Source organism: Armigeres subalbatus, chromosome 3, assembly GCF_024139115.2.
Source record: "Armigeres subalbatus isolate Guangzhou_Male chromosome 3, GZ_Asu_2, whole genome shotgun sequence".
Lineage (NCBI taxonomy): Eukaryota > Metazoa > Arthropoda > Insecta > Diptera > Culicidae > Armigeres > Armigeres subalbatus.
The window spans coordinates 115,355,481-115,377,741 of NC_085141.1; the positions used below are offsets into that span (position 1 = coordinate 115,355,481).

The 22,261-nt window shown below is 39.4% G+C and overlaps 1 protein-coding gene across 1 annotated transcript in view; it reads right to left on the minus strand.

The window, feature by feature from the left end:
• The window catches only part of LOC134226576 (leucine-rich repeat-containing protein 20), a 56,903-nt gene extending 38,634 nt beyond the window's left edge, over positions 1-18,269 (minus strand). The window contains exon 1 of the mRNA XM_062707426.1: positions 17,593-18,269. Within this exon, the coding sequence (XP_062563410.1) occupies positions 17,593-17,833 (241 nt within the window). The 5' untranslated portion in view covers positions 17,834-18,269. The remainder of the gene's footprint in view (positions 1-17,592) is intronic.
• Positions 18,270-22,261: the final 3,992 nt, after the last annotated feature.

The following is a 22,261-nucleotide window of genomic DNA, read 5'->3' on the forward strand; positions in this document are numbered from 1 at the left end:
CCTAGCTGCTCTTCCATTGGGAGTGCCACTTCCAGCTGCTGCGCGTATTCTTGGGCTAGTCTACCGTCTTGTAGCCGCCCAATGTTAAGCCGCGGCGACTTAGACGCGTGTTGTACACCGTCGAGAGTTTTGAGCGCAGGTGGTCGGATTCAATATTCGCACTGCGGTAAGTGCGGACGTTTGTGATGTCGGAGAAGAATTTACCGTCGATTAGAACGTGGTCGATTTGGTTTTCCGTTTCTTGGTTAGGTGATCTCCATGTGGCCTTGTGGATATTTTTGCGGGGAAAGAAGGTGCTTCGGACTACCATTCCGCGGGAGGCTGCGAAGTTTATGCATTGTTGGCCGTTGTCATTCGATACGGTGTGCAGACTATCCGGTCCGATGACCGGTCTATACATTTCCTCCCTTCCTACCTGTGCGTTCATGTCACCGATGACGATTTTGATGTCCCGCTGTGGGCATCCATCGTATGTCTGCTCCAGCTGTACGTAGAACGCTTCTTTCTCGTCGTCGGGTCTCCCTTCGTGTGGGCAGTGCACCTTGATGATGCTCTAGTTAAAGAAACGGCCTTTAATCCTCAGCTTGCACATCCTTGCGTTGATTGGCTGCCACCCAATCACGCGTTGGCGCATCTTACCCAGCACTATGAAGCCTATTCCTAGCTCGTTGGTGGTGCCACAGCTTTGGTAGAAGGTAGCCGCTCGATGCCCGCTTTTCCACACTTTCTGTCCTGTCCAGCAAATCTCCTGCAGCGCCACGACGTCGAAGTTGCGGGGATGTAATTCATCGTAGATCATCCTGTCGCAACCTGCAAAACCTAGCGACTTGCAGTTCCATGTTCTAAGCTTCCAATCGTGATCCTTTATTCGTCGCCTAGGTCTTTGCCGATTATATCGAGTCGCATTATCTCTTATATTGTTCGTAATTATTGGTTTACCATGCGGCTTATTGGGCCTGCGCAAACCTCCTGTCTCGTCGGAGGGCCATCGTGTCAGGGCTGTTTAGCGTCCCACCTAACACCAGGACTTGGGCTTGTGCGCTTTGAGCGGCACACGGTCGCTTTGGTAGAGCCTACTTGCGAATACATGCAGCTTTTTATAGGAATTTAACAGGGCCCACTGTCAAACCCCACCATATCCTAGGCAAGCCCCACATCTCGCAGATGGGAGTTGTCGCCTGGGGAGGGATCGTCAAGCCCTTGGACATAGTCCCTGCTGCCCTGGTCAAAACGTGAATGGAACGAATAGCAATGTCCACAAGACTTGTAGTGTACACCAAAAGCTTCCGTTTAGAGGTTGTTACGATGATTTTTTGCTTTCATATCTCTCGTTAGATTTTTTTTCCAAAATTGAAAATAGCCCAGAACACTAAATTGACTTGAGTCACCTCGATATTTTATCCGAATTAGCTGAAAATTTGACAGGAGCCTTATTTTAGCATAAGAATTATGATTCACGTGTGCGGTAGCTCTACACCCAGCTGTTGACGAAGCCATATTGTATCGTCAAGGGTGATTAAAATATGACGTCCACTACTTGTTGAGATTTTTCAGAATTTCGATTTAACAAGTATTCATTTAAATTTCACTAACTGATGTATGTATTCCTGAAAAACTAAGCCCGACATTCAATTAACAGGTATTTTAACAAACTGCAAAATTTTGACAGGGAGATTGATGTATTTGTGCTACTCACATGATATATGATGTAATTGAATGCATAATTGGCTTAGAAATTAGAATTAGAAATTATAAATTAATACAAACTGCGAGGCGCTAGAAGAAGACTACATTGAAAGGGAAGAACCATTCAAATAGGCACGAAGAGCCACAAAGAAAAATAAGTGATGGCACGCGACCAGTGAGATTAGATTCACTGCTTTCTCGGAACCCGGATTCACGAACGCCCACTCTCATCATCAATCATTCGAGAACCTCCGTAGGCAGGCCAACGACTTGTACAACTGTGCACTTTCCCCATAACGAGCGGAAAATTCATAAATTATATTTAGTTTGAATCGGTGCCAAACTGTACGGTGCCTACGTAGTCCAAATGTCGTCAAATCAGAGTGTTTTCCCTTTTCTTTGTCGTCACTTTTCATTTGACCGTTCGGAACGCTTATCCGCAACCGATACCTTTGTCCCCGCCACCAATTGCTGCGCAGTAGGATAATTTTGTCTGCGCAGTTACCGTAATATGCCGTACTGACCAGTGGACCAGAGTCCGCTAGACGTGATGGGAAATTACGCTGACGACGAACCAAACGCTTTCCCGTTTGCCATATTCTGCGTAAATATTTCCCCTCATGATCTGGTTTATTTTCTCTGGTAGCGCATTTTCATTTTATACTTCATATTATACTGTAAATAGAATTTGCGTCGGGAATTCGAACGAGAAAATCAAAACAAGGAAGCAACGACATTCTGCGATGGATGGAGGGCAAATGTGATTTCCATGTTGAACCTTGATCAAGATGTTACTCAGGACAAATACCGCTCGGACTGCTTGAGAACCTCGACATTCGAAGGGTGATCAAAAGGTGGTGAAGGACCTAAGGTAAGAAAGGTTGTCTTCTTTGGCAGAGAAAAAAAAATCAGTGCACAACTCATTGAGCGTACAATCATTCTTCCTACAGCAGAATGGTTAAATTCAATTCACGAATAAACCCAGAATAGGTAGTAAAGAATCACATAGTTTTTCCAATGAAATAATAGTCCCTTGCTTGATGTTCTTCAACTGTATTCTCTAGTTCAGGGCTGGTAGCGATCAATGCTGTTCAAAATAGTGACTTTAGTGACCAACGATGGCGAAAAAAGGGACCAAATAGTGACTTTCAGCAGCAGGAAAAGTGACTAAATAGTGACTTTCAATTTCATTTGCATTTGTCACTGCACATGGATTTTATTTGAAGTTAATAATTTTCAAAAATTATGTCTCCTCCTAATATCTTTTGGTCGAAAACTTCAATTTGAAGGGGCAAAAGAATAAATAAAAAAAATATTTGTATTACTAAAACATTATTCAACAAATCCGATGAAAACGAAATTGTGTGCTTATTTAGTAGCCTTATTTTTTATGCACTATTTAATTCCATTAATTTGCTATCTTTACAAGTATACGTATTTAGACTTCAACAGTAAAGACGTCTTTAGTTTCTCAAGTCGTGTCAAGTATGAGACAGTGATCAAAGTTAACAAATAAATAAAATAGTTCGTCTTATGCCAAGAGAAATCTGATAAGTTTGTTTTATTTGATTTATTTTTTTTTTTTATTTTTCATTTTTTTTATGGCAGAAATTTATATGATTAATTTTAAGACATAGATTTAAATAGTTTATAAATCTGAAACCCAAGAATAATTCCAAAACCTAAAGAACTTTCTCAAGACTTAAAAAAGCCTAAACAAGAAGTTTGAGCTACCATTTACCAACCAACAAATTCACGATTTTTCTCGATGAAATATCCAAAGTTTATGCAGTTTGAAATGTTTAAATTGTCATAAGAATATATTTTGGACAATTCTTAAGTATTTATCTGAGCAGATGTCGAGAGACCATTCATTTTGCTCCTTTTACGGAAACATTACGGAAAATAATCTTTAAATGGTAAATCTTTACACACTTAGTATTAATTCTAGACCAACATTTGAAAAGGGCGTAACAGCCAAAATTTATTCCTTCTGATTCTTTGTCCACATATATAACTTTATATGTAGACGAAGAATCAGAAGGAATAAATTTTGGCTGTTACGCCCTTTTCAAATGTTTGTCTAGAATTGCTGCAGCTCTGCAAAGATCCGCGCAGCCGTGTGTCCAGCAAAATAAATCTCGGGTACTTATTCAAAAGGACGTATGTGATTTTGTAAACAAAGATTCAAACGTCGATTTGTCCAATCTGATGGCACTCCCACACAAACCATCACCACAGGCTGGTAGGGGAAGCCTTCGGCTACCTGTTGGTGGTGTTGGTTTGCGTGGGAGTGCCATCAGATTGGACAAATCGACGTTTGAATCTTTGTTTACAAAATCACATACGTCCGTTTGAATAAGTACCCGAGAAATACTGATATCCCGGCAAAAATGATGTGATTTCCAGTAACTTTGACAGAAATCTCAGCAAGTCCTTTGCAGTATCAATCAGAAATGCCCATTTCTTTATTTTGATTAAAAAATTTATATTTTTATTTATTTTTCAAAATAAAAAAAATCTTTTGCACTAATGGGCTTACTCTAATGCCTTCGCTCACTAATGATTTCCCCGAAACAACAGAAAGTGTATCTAAAATTAAAAAGATCTTCTTCTTGGCATTACATCCCCCACTGGGACAGAGCCGCCTCGCTGCTTAGTGTTCATTAAGCACTTCCACAGTTATTAACTGTGAGGTTTCTAAGCCAGGTTACCATTTTTGCATTCGTATATCATGAGGCTAGCACGATGATACTTTTATGCCCAGTGAAGTCGTGACAATTTCCAATCCGAAAATTGCCTAGACCGGCACCGGGAATCGAACCCAGCCACCCTCAGCATGGTATTGCTTCGTAGCCGTGCGTCTTACCGCACGGCTAAGGAGGGCCCCAATCTAAATATGCAACATTTTAATTGATAAAGTGTAGAATTCAACAGTTTTCAAAAGAGGTTTTATACATAGCAGAGTCAGCAATTGGCTTTGTAAATATATTTAGTTTCTCAACATCTAATGACAACTCCGAAATTCATAGCGAATCTGGAGGCACGAAGAAATTCCGAATAGCGTTCGTGCCAAAAATTACTAAGTGGTCATTTTTCCTAAATTCGTCATTTCATGCCGTCATGAATAAAACATCTTTCGACAGATGAAGTTCAAATTTTTCAACAATTTTTCTCATTCCACGACGATGTTCACGAAACATAGTCAAAAGTTTCAAAATAGTTAAAAATAGTGACTTTTTCCGAGAAAAAGTGACTTTAGTGACTTGAGGTCGAAAAAAGAGACTTTTTAGTGACTAACCCGAAAAAAGTGACCAAGTCACTAAAAAGTGACCCGCTACCAGGCCTGCTAGTTAGACCTAAATCCCGGCTACTCTAAACGGTTTCATAAAACTTATTTTAAAATTTGAATTTGATTACTCGATGGTTCCTTCAATATCTACACGCTAGGCCCGACCTGCTCAAAATTGCGTCGTTTTCTACTCTACCTACCTTCGAACATGTGAGAATCTACTTACTCCGAGTTCTATTTAGTCAGAGACGGCGTACTAGGGAAGACATACCACTAATTACCAAATACACAAAGTCATGTCAGCCCAGGAAAGTCAAGAAAATTGTAAACCCGAAAATTTCCTAGACTGAACCGGGGATCAAAACCAGCCTCCTTCAGCATGGCCTGGTCAGCATCCTACCGCACGACTAACTTAGTAGGACTGAGGAAGGCCACCCAACTATAAACGTCTAATTCGTATATTGTGTTAGAATGCGAAGAAAAAAAAAGTTTTTGTCTTTCTCGTATATTTTTAAAATTTTCGTATGTTCTCCAGATTTTTATTCAAATTTAATTTCAAGTTCTCTAGGAATTCTAACGATATTTAACTATGCTTATTGCTTTATTGATATAAGAAAATAGGTTACGGAGATTTCATTAAGGAAATATTTATTCAGCGCTTAACGCAAAACTTGGTGATTTTGAATCTCTTTCCTCGTCATAATTTATATTTTAATAATCAGGTGCTTTAAGCTGAGATAGTTTTTTTAATGAAAACTATTGCAAAATTTAATTTCAACAACTACTTAGTCCTAAATATTTAGTACCGATGGAAGATTTCCCACGAAATATGTCTAAAAACTCCTAATATAAATTCCAGTGTTCGAAATATGAATACATCTGAAATGTGTTTCTTCGTGTAGGGTAAAAGACCCAATAGTGGAGGAACTAAGCACGTTCCAACACTAATTTTTCGATAACTTCTAATCTATATTTCATTTCCCTTACCTTGAGAGTGCATCCGAAAGCTCATTATTTCAATTTTGTCCAGAGCGTGTCATAATTGTACCAAAATCCTTTTTTGTTACCTGAAATCAATGCTCCAATTATTGGTGCAGTGTTCCAATAGTTGCGGTATTTTGTTATTCGTGTTCCTATAGTTGCGAATCCCATAGGTTTTATATGGGATTCGCAACTATTGGAACACTACCGCAACTATTGGCGCAAGGGAGAGAAAAAAATAAAGTATTTTAAAGATACTTTACCAGTTTAAATGGAATTCCAATGTTGTTTTTGTCTCTATCGTGTTATGACAGGTCAACTAATTGACTGGTAATGTGGCCTACTGCGTTTAATTTGTTGATTCCCTGCAAACCGTACTACCGCAACTATAGGAACACCCAGAAGTAGATATGCTCGTTTATAGCTACCATACCGCCTCAAAGGTTGCATAAAAACTTTAAACGCTCCGCTGTATTATATTGTGAAAAGCCCAAGACGCCGAAATCAAACCAACAACGCCCGTGTGGTCTCCACCACTTGCCGCATTCGTGGCTATCCAACAACACTGCATTGACTAGCAAGAGCATGACGAGGTCAACGATTATTTCTTCACAAGAGCGAAGCAGCCGTGTCTATCGACTTCGACGGTAGCTACATCCTGCTGCATTTAGTAGTGTTCGACGAAGGTATACACAACACTAACCGTAGTGGATCCATTCGTAGTTATGAATATTTGAAGAGTCGAAAATCACTAATTAAGGGGCACTAAAGTGTGCGCGGTTTTGATCAAGGTGATTGGAAATTGTGATGATTTTGTTTCATGCAGCGAATACACAGCTACACACCCCTTCTGGGGTCAAAGATTGGTCAATGTCAGTGCTGCACAGTGTTGCTGGTGTTTACTTTTCGGATTCACTCGAGTGTGAACCGACTGAACCAAACACTTCTGTTCCGGAGGGCTCATCAAGCTTGTAAGGGGGTTGCCTTCAATTTCACGCGCTTGTGATCGCGATCGGAGATTATCAGACACAGTTTTATTAGATTCAGCGCACTGATACATTGTTGCATCCCAAGCGGTCGCGATGTCTCACTTATTCGACAATTGCCAAAACTAAATTTAAACGTTTCTATAAACAAACAAGTAACCCGCTGATAGTCAATCGCTGCAAGCGAGCCTGCCTCACCTTCACCATCTCCCAGCGATTGGAAAACCATGCAGTCTCAGAGCGCTCTCATGCCACTGACGATGCGGTTTGGCGCTGTGTTTTGGTTTGGACTTGTTACATCAATAGATTGTCGGTATTTATAATGGCGATTGCACACGAGACACGGCAAATGGATTGATGAACCGATCGACGTGAGTAATCGCAATTGCAATTCGAAACAGTCATCTAAATTGAGTCAGCAGAACGAGAACTGCATCGATGGGGGGAAAACTTTAATCCATGCGCAAAAAATCACAATGAGGTAATTGGTTGAAAGGTTCGTTGGCAGAAATAAAAGCGGGTTAATTTTAAATCATTCCTACGTTAAGATTGAGAACCAAATTGGAAGACGATGTAATCAAGTGATTTCTTTGGCAAAGTAGGTTTCAATCAGAAATTTTAAATATGATTTGTAGCAAAGTCATCGTTTTCCTAATCGCATGATTTAATTAAATACTTTTGTGACGTATAAATTATGCATGTGCTTTTACTATCATGTGTTTAGGGCCATCCTCCAAAAAGAAAATGAAAACATTTTTGTGCGTATGTACTACCGTAGTTTAAAAAGGGAATAATACATCAGAATTGAAAAGTAGCCAACTATATTCGATTAAAGCTTAAAACCCTAGGTCAGGTGCAACATAGTATCGTCAATTATACTCTGGGGCTCTGCTAAATCGTACGAGACGCCAATAAAAATCAATCGACTAGAAAACTCTCCACCAAATTGCCACTACTGATTATTAATTGAAAATTGCAAAATTTTGCCAAGCACGGTAAAAACTTCAGAACCGATCCATCCCGTTCAGGCATCTCCAGCACAAACATTAAATTAGTGTAAGTAACGGGATTGATAGGTTCTGATATTTTACTGAGTTTGCGAAGGGAAGCCACTCCCATCATTTTCTGTCATTGTCTGTCATTCTCTTAGATCCGGGAGCTGTGACAGCTCTATTGTAACTCCTGTAGCCCATTTCAAGAACGCAAGCATTCCGAAGCTATAGTCGTGTACAATAAACCCCGCGTGATTACTCCCACATATCGTAAGGATATCTGAAATGCATTCACACTTCCTGGATCAAAATTCAATTCTTTGATCCTGGCGTATATTTAGTAATAAAATCAATCAATGGAAATGCATTTACGATTCAACATGAATTACTTGCCATTTTTCTAACATTATCCTTACACTAAACATGTTTGCGCATTTACATTCCTTGATCATATTATTAGCAAGGGTGGCTCCACCCCAGTACCCTGAATGCCTGTACCCAAAATGCCGCTACCCCGAATGGGATAGTACCCCGAATGGGACACTACCCCGAAATCCATTACCCCGAAAAGCCAGTACCCCTAAAACATTTGGAATCTGTAGCTTTCCAGTATCATTTTTCGCACTCACAGATATCGAGGAACCTAAAACGACAATCTTTGCAACGAATAAAAAATTGTAAACGTAAATAAATAAACGCATTGAACTGTTTAACTAACAGAAAAAGGATTGTAAATATATGTTTATGTATTTGTTTACTAATTTCTTATTAAATGTCTATATGTCTAAATACATATATGTATAAAAAAAATGTCTGTGGTCAATATGCATATGTTTGACTGATGTTTATTCTGTACATAGTAGTTATAGGGTGTATGCAAACAATTATTATAGATAAAAGATGACGTTTGTGTCCAATCTTGTTATTTTATTGTTAATTATTTGTTTACCTCCTGTTTGGTGTTAAAAGAAATATATATTTATTTACATTATTTATCAGATTACTTTTATTTACAGATTACTATTATTTAGAAAAGTATTTATTTACACTATTTTCTGAGAAGCTTTTCTATACTATTTATAAAATTATCTATTTACAATAAAATGTTCACTAAAATACATAATAAATTATCCCTAAAACCAACAGAAAGAAACAAGAATGGCATTATGGGTAATGGAATTATGGGTAGTATCATAGACTCAGCAAGAGCATCCCGATCAGGAATGCATAACAAAATTATAACTCAATTCTATCAATTGTTGTTATTTAAAACAACGTGTGTTATAATTAGATAATTCGATAAAAATGTGTCTTCGGCCAGTTTTATTTCATATCAAAATTATAACAACATTAGTTATGAATATTTTTACAAAATAATTGCCTACATTTTTTGTAGACATTGGAGAAGAAGTCGGAGGTAATCACCTTCAGTATAACTTGAACCCGCTCGATATTAATACATAGCTGGAACAACGTTATAGCCTACATTATGGATGGAAATCCGTCGTGGTAGTGTACCAGACTTCTATCCGTGATGTAGGCAATTACCTTGAAAGTAGATTTTTGTACAGAAAAATCATATTAACGTTTGTTATAATGTTGATATGAAGGTATCAACCTCTGTTTTAATTATGTACGGCTAGAGGTATTTTTGATATATTTTTTTGTTATTTTAACAACTAACCAGCAAATTTATAAGACATTTTGTTACAATATTTTTCTGAAATAAATAACTCCCCTTGTTATAAATTTGTAATGCATTCTTGATCAGGATTGCCCTTGCTAACAATCGATCACAAACATGCAGGTTTCTGTGGCACTTTTACACACTTTTCACTATACCTACATTTGTTTCGACCGCGGTCATTGTTCTACTTTTTCGCGAAACACCGCAGAAAAGCAGAGCTCAAAAGCCAACCGCACTGAACGACGCGAATGAACCACGAGTTGCATCAGCTGTTGGGAAAACCATCCATCGTTCACACCGCGAAAATCGGAAGACTGCAGTGGGCCGGGCACGTAGCCAGAATGTCGGACAGTAATCCGGTGAAAATGGTTCTCGACAATGATCCGACGGGAACAAGAAGGCGAGGTGCACAGCGGGCAAGGTGGATCGATCAGATGGAGGACGATTTGCGGACCTTCCGCAGACTGCGTGGTTGGCGAAGTGCAGCCATGGACCAAGCTGAATGGAGAAGACTTTTATGTATTGCACAGGCCTCTCCGGCCTTAATCTGGTAATAAATAAATAAAAAACTGAACGACGTCCAAAACGAGACTCAATTGACGATGTCAGCAATACACCGAAAAAAAGCGCTGGAGCAAATCCAGCTGCCGCAGGTACAACCAGAGCGGAAGTAGAAGTGCCCGCTTGTGTTTGTGAAGGGCGCCTAAAAATCCGCCATCCAATTGCTAAGGGCCTGAAATGCACTTTTCGGCTCTATGGCGAAGGCGGAAAGAAATACCTGCCAACAAGGACCATCATAAGTCAGTCAAGGAGTGTCTCGAGGTCCACAGGTATCAGGTATCAGAACGTCGGCTCGGGGGCATTGCAACGAGGGCTCTACGACATGAAGGAAGATGAGCTCAAAGTGGTCGTGCAGAGGGTCTCTCATCACGACGAGGCGACAAGATATACCTGGTTCATCTAGAACACCACTCCATCACCTGGAAGGACCGGAAGCAGGTCGGCGTCATAAATTACACGAGCGTCATAAATTGCGAGCGATATCGGCCAGGGTATCGCGAAGTCACGCAGAGCATAAACTACTTCAATTTTGGACAAGGCACCTGGAACTTCCGCATAAAGCTACGCAACAAATGTGACGATCCAACAGATCAGTGTGACAAGATGGAGGTAGCCGATCTCAAGTGGGCAAACTGTGACGACAAAAAACAAGTCACCACCAAGGACTGTCCGGAGCGAATGGAATTCTTTGGTAATCCGAAAGAAACCTTCCACCAGGACCCTGCTGAAGAAGAACAGTGTTTTTATCGATGAAATCTTCGTTATTATCGAGGTACCACTGGATGACCTCCCGGCTGTAGTGGCAACTCGCCAAATCTGGCCAAAACTTCACGAGACCTTTATGAGCTTTATGGAACGTCGACCGCGGTTTTTGAGACATTCCTCCTTGTACAGCTTCGAATCCATCGTCTTATTCGTCACAAACACTTAGGTCTTTGCCCCACAGTTGCATATCCCTTGCCAAAATCATCAGTTTTTTTGCAAGTTTGTCCAAAAATCAAACTTAAACTTCGCAGGAACTACTCCTCGTGCCGTCACCGTGTAGAATTTTTGGCTAGGAAGCTGTCCGAAATCCATTTTGACGTAGGTTCCATCGTCGATGAGCAGGATTATCAACGTGGGTGTGCAGACTGTTTTCTCTCCTTTCGGCTTCCATCTGGAATAATGAATTATTGGCAGTGGCTGATTTTCTACTCGCCGCAGTCACATCCAGGCGCTATAGTATATGTACAAAATAGCCAGCAAGAGTTAACCGCCAGAAATTTGTATAGCGAAATAGATGTCTTTCTCAAAATTAGGAACTTTTCATGAAAAACTATTTGGTATCGGTTATGAGGGATGGTGTCCGCTACTACGCCTACCAAATGTTTTTTCGATTAAAGTGCTTAATTTTGAGAAATCGAACCTTAGATGCCTTTCGCCATACTGATTTCAGAAAGTTAACTCCTAGTGTGCCGCTGTAAGCACGCTCAAAGCAGTCGATTCATTTTTGACACGCTGCACGAAACATCGTGAAGTTTATACCACAGCAAGTGGGCGCCTAGGTAGGCGAACCGCTGTAAAAGAATTCTTGCAGCGGTCACTTTCCGTGCCGCTGCACTACAATAAATGATTCCGGATTCTAAATGGACATAGCTTCAACATGTAGAATCATTCCTTCAAGTGAAAAGAATCTTATATATTTTTTTAACAATACTGAATTAAGAGCCTCCATTCCGTTTTCATCTTATAAGTCACAGTCAAAAATCTACAAGATGCGGTTTTGCACAAACCCGAACATTTGAAAAGGAATTCATTGGGGATTTTGTCTAGCACCAATCCAAATAGCAACGACCGGACTAGCGACTCTGTTGCTAAACTGACGAGAACGTAAACATTTACAAATAAGATTATATTTTTTATCAAACAATAGACAAGTATTTTAATGGTTTTTATTTCTATGGGATGTTTAAGTAATAAATGAATAAAGTTGACTTAGTACCCATGAAGCTATATTGAAATGCGATATAAAAATCAATTTGGTTTCAATTTCATAGTGGCGATCTTTTCTGATGATATGCGAGAATCATGCAGAACATTTGCCAGAAAAAAACATATTCCTACAGTAAATGTCGGAAGTGAGAGATGTTGCTAGTGTAACAGCTCTAATTATTCGGCTTTCTGCTGAATGCATAATATGTTGAATAGGAAGAAACATGTGCAAACCTAACATTTTTAAGAATCTGAGCATATGCAAATCAAAAACTGACAGCGTTGATGAACGCCGTTTTACTTCAAATTTCCTTTAATTCAAGAATATGGGAAATATAAGAATTTCACGTAAGAATGCCATTGGAATATAAATGGAATATAAATTGGAATATAGGCCCATGAGAGGAACCTTCGGCAGCGTGATTTTCTGCAGCTACAGCCCCGTCGCGCTGTGTATGGTCTTCACGACCCTATCCGATTCATGTCTGCAAGGTTCAACGTAGTATTTCATCTGTTTGACTTCAACTGTTCTGCATCTACATTTCGACGCAAACTTCAGGATAGGGTACCATCACTATTGAACAAGTGAGTTCCAGTCCAATGCTAATTATGAAGAAGAATCGTTCTACTTGATGCCTTTTCTTTTCTCGATAATTACCATCGCTGAGCATATTTCCACGGATTCCGGAGAACCCCGACGACGTTTGATAAGGCAGGATGACCTCAAATATTTATAAGTTAATTTTAGTATAACTTTGACTCACTCTGTTTGTTTGTTCTTATTTATGTACTGTTTTGAAAAGATATGAGGTTTTTATGCCAATTTTAGTAAGATGTTAGTCTACTCAAACTGGCTTTTCCTCGTCACACTTCATTAAGCATCAAGCAGATGAAGTTGAATCAATAAAATAAATAAATAAATATCATTACAAGAGATTGTTATTAGAGTTAGAAAATTAGAATGTTAAAATATAATTGGAATTATTAAATGCATATTAGAATGGGGTCCTCCTCAGCCTAGCGGTAAGACGCACTGCTACAAAGCAAGACCATGCTGCAAGTGGCAGAGCTCGATTCCCAGTGCCGGTCTAGACTATTTTCGGATTGGAAATTGTCTCGACTTCCCTGGGCATAAAAGTATCATCGTGATAGCCTCATGATTTACGAATGCAAAGAAATGCTACCTTGGCTCAGAAACCTCACAGTTAATAACTGTGGATTATTAAATGAAATAGCTGCGAGGCGGCAATGTCCCAGTGCGGGATGTAGGCTTTTATTTTTTTACCCCGTAATATAACGACAGGGTACCCGGGTACCCACATTCTTGGTATGACCATAATTCTATCAGTTTTCAACTGATTTGCACGATTTCGTTTGCTATGGATTAAAAAATTCATCCTCTATCAGATATGTGACATGGAACAGATTCGAATTACTTGGTTGCCGGAATTCCGGATTTGCTAAACCATGTCTCAAAAACGGATAATTTGGTGTCATTGAAACCAAGTGATGATTTCTTGTATCCTAAGTAACCAGTTTCGAAGAAAGTTCGAGGATTACGACTTCACAACGTCAAATCAAAATAATTTTCTTAACATATTAGGACTACCTAATCATTTGGTCTCGAAACGATCATTCCGGAATAGGTTCCCGTGGGCCATGTAGTGGCCACCAACTCATTTAGAAGAAACACTGGCAATATGGGTATCAAAATTCTTGGAATTGTTTCGGAAATGTGTTTTCCAAGTAACTGAGACCATGAAATGGATGACAACCGGAACGGTCATTCCGGAATAGGTTTCCGTTGGGCCTAAAGTGGAAACATGTTTTTTTAGGTAGGTGGAATCGATGCTGGGTCGTTAGGCCGAATGGTCATTAGGCCGAATGACAAGTAAGGAGTGAGTAGTGAGAAGTGACAAGCAAACAGTGAGAAGTGAGTAATGAAAAATAAAAAGTGGAAAGGGAAAAGTGAAAAGAAAAGAAAAGATAAGAGAGAAGTGAGAAGTGAAGAGTAAAAAGTGAGAAGGGAGAAGTAGGTAGTGGGAAGTAATAAGTAAGAAGTGAAAAGAGAGAAGGAAGAAGTTAGAAGCGAGAAGTGGGAAGTGAGAAAAGAGAAGCTAGTAGTGAGAAGTGGAAAGTGGTGGAAGGCAGAAGGAAGAAGAAAGAAGAAGAAAAAGAGAAAAAAGAAAAAGGAGGAAGGTGCAATCTGAGCAATACAGCAAATAAGACAGTGATGATCTATTGCATCACACCTTATTATTTACCACATTGGTCAGAATGCTCAGACCAATGACCTCCACAAACGTCAAATCTGAAACTGTTCTCATGGAAGTTGGCGGGCATTACCGCACGCAAAAAAACTGGACAAGTCTTCTTCTTTTTATTGGCATTACATCCCCACACTGGGACAGAGCCGCCTTGCAGCTTAGTGTTCATTAAGCACTTCCACAGTTATTAACTGCGAGGTTTCTAAGCCAGGTTACCATTTTTGCATTCGTATATCATGAGGCTAGCACGATGATACTTTTATGCCCAGGGAAGTCGAAACAATTTCCAATCCGAAAATTGCCTAGACCGGCACCGGGAATCGAACCCAGCCACCCTCAGCATGGTCTTGCTTTGTAGCCGCGCGTCTTACCGCACGGCTAAGGAGGGTCCCTGGACAAGTATCAACATTTTAAAAGTCAATTTTATTAAGGAAAATCATTGTTGCAATAGTTTTTCCAGGGAAATTTTAAGCCACGTCCCCAGTTTTCTTTGTGAGCATAAGCGTAGGATTACCAATCCGCAGATGCCAAGTTCGATTCTCGATCTAAGATGCCTTCAAGTTGGACACAATGAGACCCACGGAAACCTGTTTAAGACCAGTCCGTTGTCAAACCATCCTATGGCCTAAATACTTATCAGATCATGCTTCCAGAATTTGGATAACCATATTGCCAGGGTTTTTTTCAGACTGAGTTTGTGGCCACGCTTTGACTACCTAACATTACCTGCGATTAGAGCGAATGACCTACACATACAAAATAATAGGTAACGTTCGTGTTGAAAATGGTGGCGATGCGATGGGTATCGCAGAGTAAATTATAACGCGTCCCCATCGCAGCATTTCGATTGCCTTCAGGGATTGCAGAAATCGCTCTCAATAGATAACGAACGACGATAAAAGAGAGGCAAAAACAAGCCATGAAAACAAAACTATCGCACTTGTATACAAGTTGAAAAAAACTGATTCGGATAGGCGGCCCCCACCGATGGGGTTTGATAAAACGCGTTGTTCTCGTTCATTTCATGTTGGGGACCATATTTTTACGCACAGCTGTGTAAAATAAGTTAAAATGCATCATCAGAACCGGTGCCCCACGCAATTGGGGTTTATTAAAAGAAATTTTTCATGGGTTGTAGCCCTCCCCCCCCCACCCCGAATCAGTTCATTATATCGTAACAGCTACCGGAAAACGTCTCTCACGGTATGCTACCTATCGAGAGTGTATACAGAAATGATAAGTGAGAGATTTTCTCATTCTCCTTTGGATTCAAACCCCTTGATGCCTTGCATCCCATGCTGCCTACATAAAAATCCTTGCCTATTTTCCGAGACTAAAATAAAAACTTCCCCTGAAGAATTAGAAATTTTCCATAAAAAATAGGGGAATTTTCAATAAAGAAATCAGGGTTGAACCAATCAATAAATATAAAATTTCCTCTTCTTCTTCTTCTCTTTCTTTTCAATCGGCATTACATCCACCACTGGATTATATTATCTCCCCTTTCCTTCAACTGAGCCTCGAATTGAGCAAATGACTGAATTGAAGAAAAGAGTAATATCCTCTCTTGCCTGCTGCCGGGCATATGTATCCTATAAAAGAAGGGATCATATCTTCATTTGCCTCAAACCGAGAAAATGTCTGTATTGAAAAAAGATCTTGTATTCTCTCTTGCCTTCTGCCGCGCAAGTGCAACGCTCAAATAAGAGATCGTATCTCTTCTTGTCTAAAAACGAGCAAATGCCTGTTTGAAATAGACTAGACGTCGACGGCCAAAATCTATGCGAGATGCACTTTTGGAAGATCCATTTTCAAGCCAGTAACGCAATCCAGATAGGCGTCCCGCATTTCGCAGGGCACTTGCTGGTCACATTAAATGAAGGAACAAGATCGGCTTACGTTGAAAAAAGGAATCATATAATCGTTTTCCTTATGCTTGGGAAATGCATCATTTAAAGAAGAAATCTTTTTTTACTTTATATAGGACAAAGTGTACTTTCAAAAAGATACTTTTGTCTCCTGCAAAATTTACTTCATTGATTTTTATTGCCTTGTTAGTGTAAAGTGTGTTCTATTTGTTCAAAAGTGATTACACAAATATTATACCTAAAGATTATTATGCAAAACGACCATTATGCCAAACGACATTATGCCAAACAATGTTATGCCAAATGGCCTACCACCTTTTTTTATTGCTCTCTATTGCTCTATTGCTATTATTTTGAAATTATCTTCGAGCATAATGGTGTTAAATTATTGGGAAAAATGGGATGATGAAGCCATGATGAAATACGTAATTAGCTTACAGAACTATGTAGCATGGCAAAGCAGGTAAAATCCGGTGGAAAAAAAGCCTTATTAAACCCTTATTTATCAGGACCAATTTTGCTCGTCACTTCAAGAAATGGGTACAATTCCAACAAATATTTATCTTTAGAAGTGAAGGCGACAAAAACATTCTACTCCATTACTCAGCAAAACGTATTGCAAATGTAACGAAACGTAAATTCGAACTTGTATTTACATGTCGCCAATAAAAAAATCAAAATACAAAGGAGCTAGATTTTTACAACATTGTGATTTAAAAGCAATTTTCAAATATGCTTGATCTATATTTGTGCATCAAACATCGTCCACGAATACTTTCAGAGTCTGCTTATTCATAGAATTGATAGGAATGGTACGAACTATGTCTATCAGACTGTTGAGAAATGTTTCTTTTTTTGCGAAACTTTAGTTCGTTCAACTATTTACTATAATGATCACTCTTTTAAGAACTGCTCATAGAAAAAGTGAATAAAACATTTCTTTTAAAAGCTGATCAAAATTATAAATTTCAGATCACAGAAATCACGGACAAGCCGTCCCTTAGAAACAATATTTCCTTGTACAACACTGCAACCAACAGCTGATACTAAAACACGAGCACGCTCCAGCTCTGATCTCGTACAAATTCAAGCTCATACGCGTCGCGGCGCTCATTTGCTTTGTTGCTAAAGTAAGCTATTTCAGTATTTGCCCCACATGTACCACGCTTTGCACAACGTCTTGCGCGCTCGTGCTCACTAGTTTCGGAATCGAAGTTGTAGTAGTTTTTTTTTCACTCTAAACGAGCAACGCAATACCGACTTTTGCGTTGTTTAACTTGATCCGCAAATAATATAATTACCTAAATTATTGTTCTCTTTGGCGTCATCGCACCGCTCCACGACCCGTATGATTCCGCGTCCGGCGATCTTGGGAAACATCATCGTTGCTCCCATCTCGGTCAGGCGGGCCACGATTGTGTTACTGTTGTTGTTATTATTATTGTCATCTCCACTTCCGCTGTTGCCATTGTTGTTGTTATTGTTTCCATCATTGGAAGCGGTGTTGGTAATATCATTACCAAAGTGCGATGGAGGCCTCATGTTTCCTTTGGTTTTTGCCCAATTCAACACCAACCACAAACAAACTTGAACTATTTTGTCACACTTTAAGTCGCACTAAAGTTTGATAAATACTCCACTAAGCACCTTTCCTGCGTATGTACTTAATACACAACCAACCGCTTCAGTAGAATTCAAATCAAGACTAATTCTTCTCCAGAGCAGAGCCTGCCTAACTTGCACACGCGGTGTTACGAAACAAAGAAAATTCTCACTGCCTGCGTTGCTCCAAGGAAACTTTTCCACTCGAAGACAGTTTTCCAAACAAGCACTCCGACTATCTTCCGAAATCCGCGAGAAGGTTTTCACTGCTTCACTGTTCGCCAGCGAATGACTTCTCGATTGCTGGTAAATTGTTCGAAGCAGCCCCGCTCCAACAGCGCGCTTTGCAATGTTGTTCGTCCGTTGCATGCACTACGCCGCCCGCCAGAGGGCATGTGTATCTTATCCTCTCTGTCTAGCGTCCGCCAATTGTAGAACCGCATGTCTACTAAACTTACAAGAAAACAACGGCGTTCCCCTTTAGTAGTCGAACCAACGAACGACACGGCGGAAGGCCGCGCGGACGGATGGCATATGGACCACGGACGGTACCTTGCGCGCGCGCGCTTCTCCCCCGCCATCATTCGATGCTACTTAGTCGCCCATCATCAACCACAGCGCTACAAATGTGTATACAAACAAAGGAATCCGACCGAATGACTTCTGGTTCGACGTCGCAGGCGTCGCACAGTGGCGGGCCTTCAAGGAAACCCAAAACGAAACAAAAAATAACAGGTTATTAGAGTTATTTGGTAAAACAACTAGTTCTAGCTTGTTTAGCTCATATTTTGTCAATTCCGGAAAATTGTGTTGTATTAGAGATAATCAATCAGTTTGCATAATGTAGAATCCTAACTAGTATACATAAAATGTCTTATGGACACTGGATAATGGTGCAACGTTCGGTCGGCCCTTAATAAGGCTAGAGCGCCTAAAACAAGAATAACTCTAGGATGAAACAATCGGGGCCAAGCATACGGAAAAAATGCGGAAATAAAAAGTGGTAAAATGAGTCATGATTTCAAGAAAATTGTGTGTTTTTATGTTATAAAAATACACCATGAACAAAGGTCATGAAATCATGATTTGCAATGTTCATAGTTATAAATAAAAAGCTTTTCCATGATTCAGTTCCCATTGGAACCAACATACAGTCACCTGTCCACATTTCGATATCGAGGGGAGAGATCGAGGAATGGATGAAAAGTCTCTGAGAGTTATAAATAGTCAGATGGTCTATCGTATTCACTACAGGTACTATAGATTGAAAAATGCAAAACAACAAAACAAATGTCATTACGTCATGTTTTTGATATGTTTGTTATGATTGTACGACAATTCCCAGAAAACCAATTCCTCGAATGCAATTTACCCGAATGCCATTTCCCCGAATGTAATAATTCCCCGAAAATAAAGTAACTCTTGCAAACACATCTTCGCAATCGAGTGTTTGCGTCCGAAAAAAGCTGCGTTCAAAGATACGTCCAAGAGTGTCTTATTGGAGATTATCAGCTGAATATCCTTTAGTAGCATTTGATGTTCTTGATCCTCCAAGATGTGTTGTTGAATTGTAAAGATATCAGAGTACAGTGTTTTCCAAGGTAATTTTTGTTCTAAAATAGTCTCAAACGGCAATTCCAAATGAAAGCGATTTGGTAAATATTTTTTTCTATCCTCAAAATCAAACTCCTTTCCTGTATATACCTTCTTAAGAGATATAAGGCAATGGTGGATGTGAATCCTTGTAAACAAAAATAATGCCCGGAATGAGGCAATGGTGAATGTGATTCCTTCTTTAAAGGAATGCATCTTCTCGGAATAATGCAATGGTAAATGTGTCCCTTCTTCAGTGGGTGTTTCACCAGATAATGAATGTTATTATTCGTTCTTTAATAACATATATCTGCCCGGAATATGATTATGGTGGGGGTTGGTAGAGTGTTTGTGATCCATTCTTTAAAAGAAGACATTTTTACGAAGTAAGGAAATGGTAGATGTGGTCCTTCAGAAATAGGGGTTGGGTCAAAATAATGCAAAAATGAATGAATTAAGAATGAGAATAAGGACTAATGTGTTTGCCCAGTATAATATTTCACCGGAAAACATTTTGTTGAATTTATTTTCACAATATAGCATTAGACAGTATGTAACTTTGGCGGTATGACATTTGATGGATTGTATCTTTTTCAGAATCACCTTTGGCGGCATGCCGTTTTTCAGAATGCTCTATTAAACAAATTGGCATTTTCTTAGATAAATGTGGTGTAGTATGGCAGCAATTTTGAAACATATAATTGCTCCATATCAATTCTTTATAATACCTGGCAAGCGCGTTCCATGCTTAGTAAATGAATCATCTCCTCTACTTGCTTTATTGCGGACAGATATTCTCTCTCTCGAGACGCCTTATATCGGATACACGATCATTTAAAGAAGGCATTGTCTCATTCTTTCACTTTATTACAGACAAACTAGTTTATTTAAAGAAGGGGCTACCTATCTTCTTTGCCTTATACCGGGAAAATGTGTTCATTTGAGGAAGACATTATCACTTCCTTTCCCCTAATACCGGGCGATGCTATCATCTACAGAAGACATTATCTCCTATCGTCGTCTTATACCGAACAGAGGCGTTCATTTTAAGAAGACATTCCCTTTGCTTTAAACCGGGCAGATGCGAGCAGAACCGAGCAAACTTATATACATTTAAAGAAAGCATCATCTCCTCACTTCGCCTTATATAGACTAAATGCGTTCTTTCAAAGAAAGCATTGCCTTCTTTCAGCGCATTGTCTTCATCTTCAATGGTTCTACATTCTATCTGAAACTTTGGCTGTTTTTCAATTTAGTGTTCTATTATTATTCCCACAGTTAGCTCCCATACAGAAAGAAATTTAGGAAATCTAACATCAACTGGTTACATGTAGACATCCTTAAATTATCATTGCACAGCGAATGACACCGAACACATCCATAACATCTCGTATCAATAGCCTTTGTCTGGAGAACGCATGAAAAAAAAGTTAAAAATTGAGTGTTTCTTACGTTCGTAGCTTCATGCGAAAGTCTCAAATAGGAAGCAATATTCGTCATCGCTTTCGATAGCATCCTAGGATAGCATCCTCGCGAGACCTCCTCCTTTGACGACGCTGGTAACCAATTTCTCACCGCTCAGCCGGAATGACTGCATCATCGCAGTCAGCAATTACGACAGACGATAGCGACCTGAATGAAGTACTATCAGTCACTGTCTGGGCCGTGTGGTGTTCCTTTGGAATGTAGGTGACCGTTTCAATTTACTACTATAGGGTAAAAATTTTGATTGATTCGAACAGTAAAAAAAAACACCAGGAATGCAATACGCGAAAAAATGCTTCCATTCCTAAAAAAATCCTACTATGCTAATCGTTAACTATTCACAAAATCTTGTTACATAAAGTTAAACTATTTAATTATTTAAAAAATAATAACAAAAACAGCCCGAAACATCTGAAAGGGACGCCTTGATAGATATAAATAAAAACAATTCGACAGGTTTGCGTTACGTGAATTTCGGATATTTTTGACATATTTCCATGACTCTGAGTTATGTTTTCATTAGAAATACTAGAATAAAAGATCGGCGAAGACGCCATCTTGTTTCCAATCGAACCGTCAAAAGCGGTTCCAATTCGACTTGTTTACTTTTTGCATCCATAAGAAGCAAGCAAAAAGTTCAAGTGCTGCCAGTATTATTTTCACGATTTCATGCATTTTCATACGTTGCCAATTCGACAGTTTATCACTCCGCCGGTCTCTGGTTATAGGGTTGCTAGTTTTAATGGCTCTGGGCTATGATTCCATGACTGAGTCATGTTTTCATAACTCAGCTTCATTTTCCATGACTCAGAGTCATGAAAACATGACTCAAAATCATGGTATTTTATTTATGAAAATGCGGATAGCATTTTGATAACGCTTCTGGCGGTTATGAGCTTAGTTAAAGGAAAAATGCTATTATTTTTTATGGTAACCGTCGTTTTGGGCATGATATCATGAAGCAACTAATTTTATGAAATCATGACTTTTTAGATTGTACGACAATTCCCCGAAAACCAATTCCCCGAATGCAATTTCCCCGAATGTAATTTACCCGAATGTAACAATTCCCCGAATGCAATTTCCCCGAATGTAACAATTCCCCGAATGTAACATTTCCCCGAATGTAACATTTCCCCGAATGGAACAATTCCCCGAAAATAAAATACCTCTTGCAAACACATCTTCGCAATCGAAAATAGAAGCAGCGTTCAAATATACGTTCAAGAGTGTCTGGAGATTATCAGCTGAATAGCCTTTGATAGTATTTGATGTAGTTGATCTTCCAAG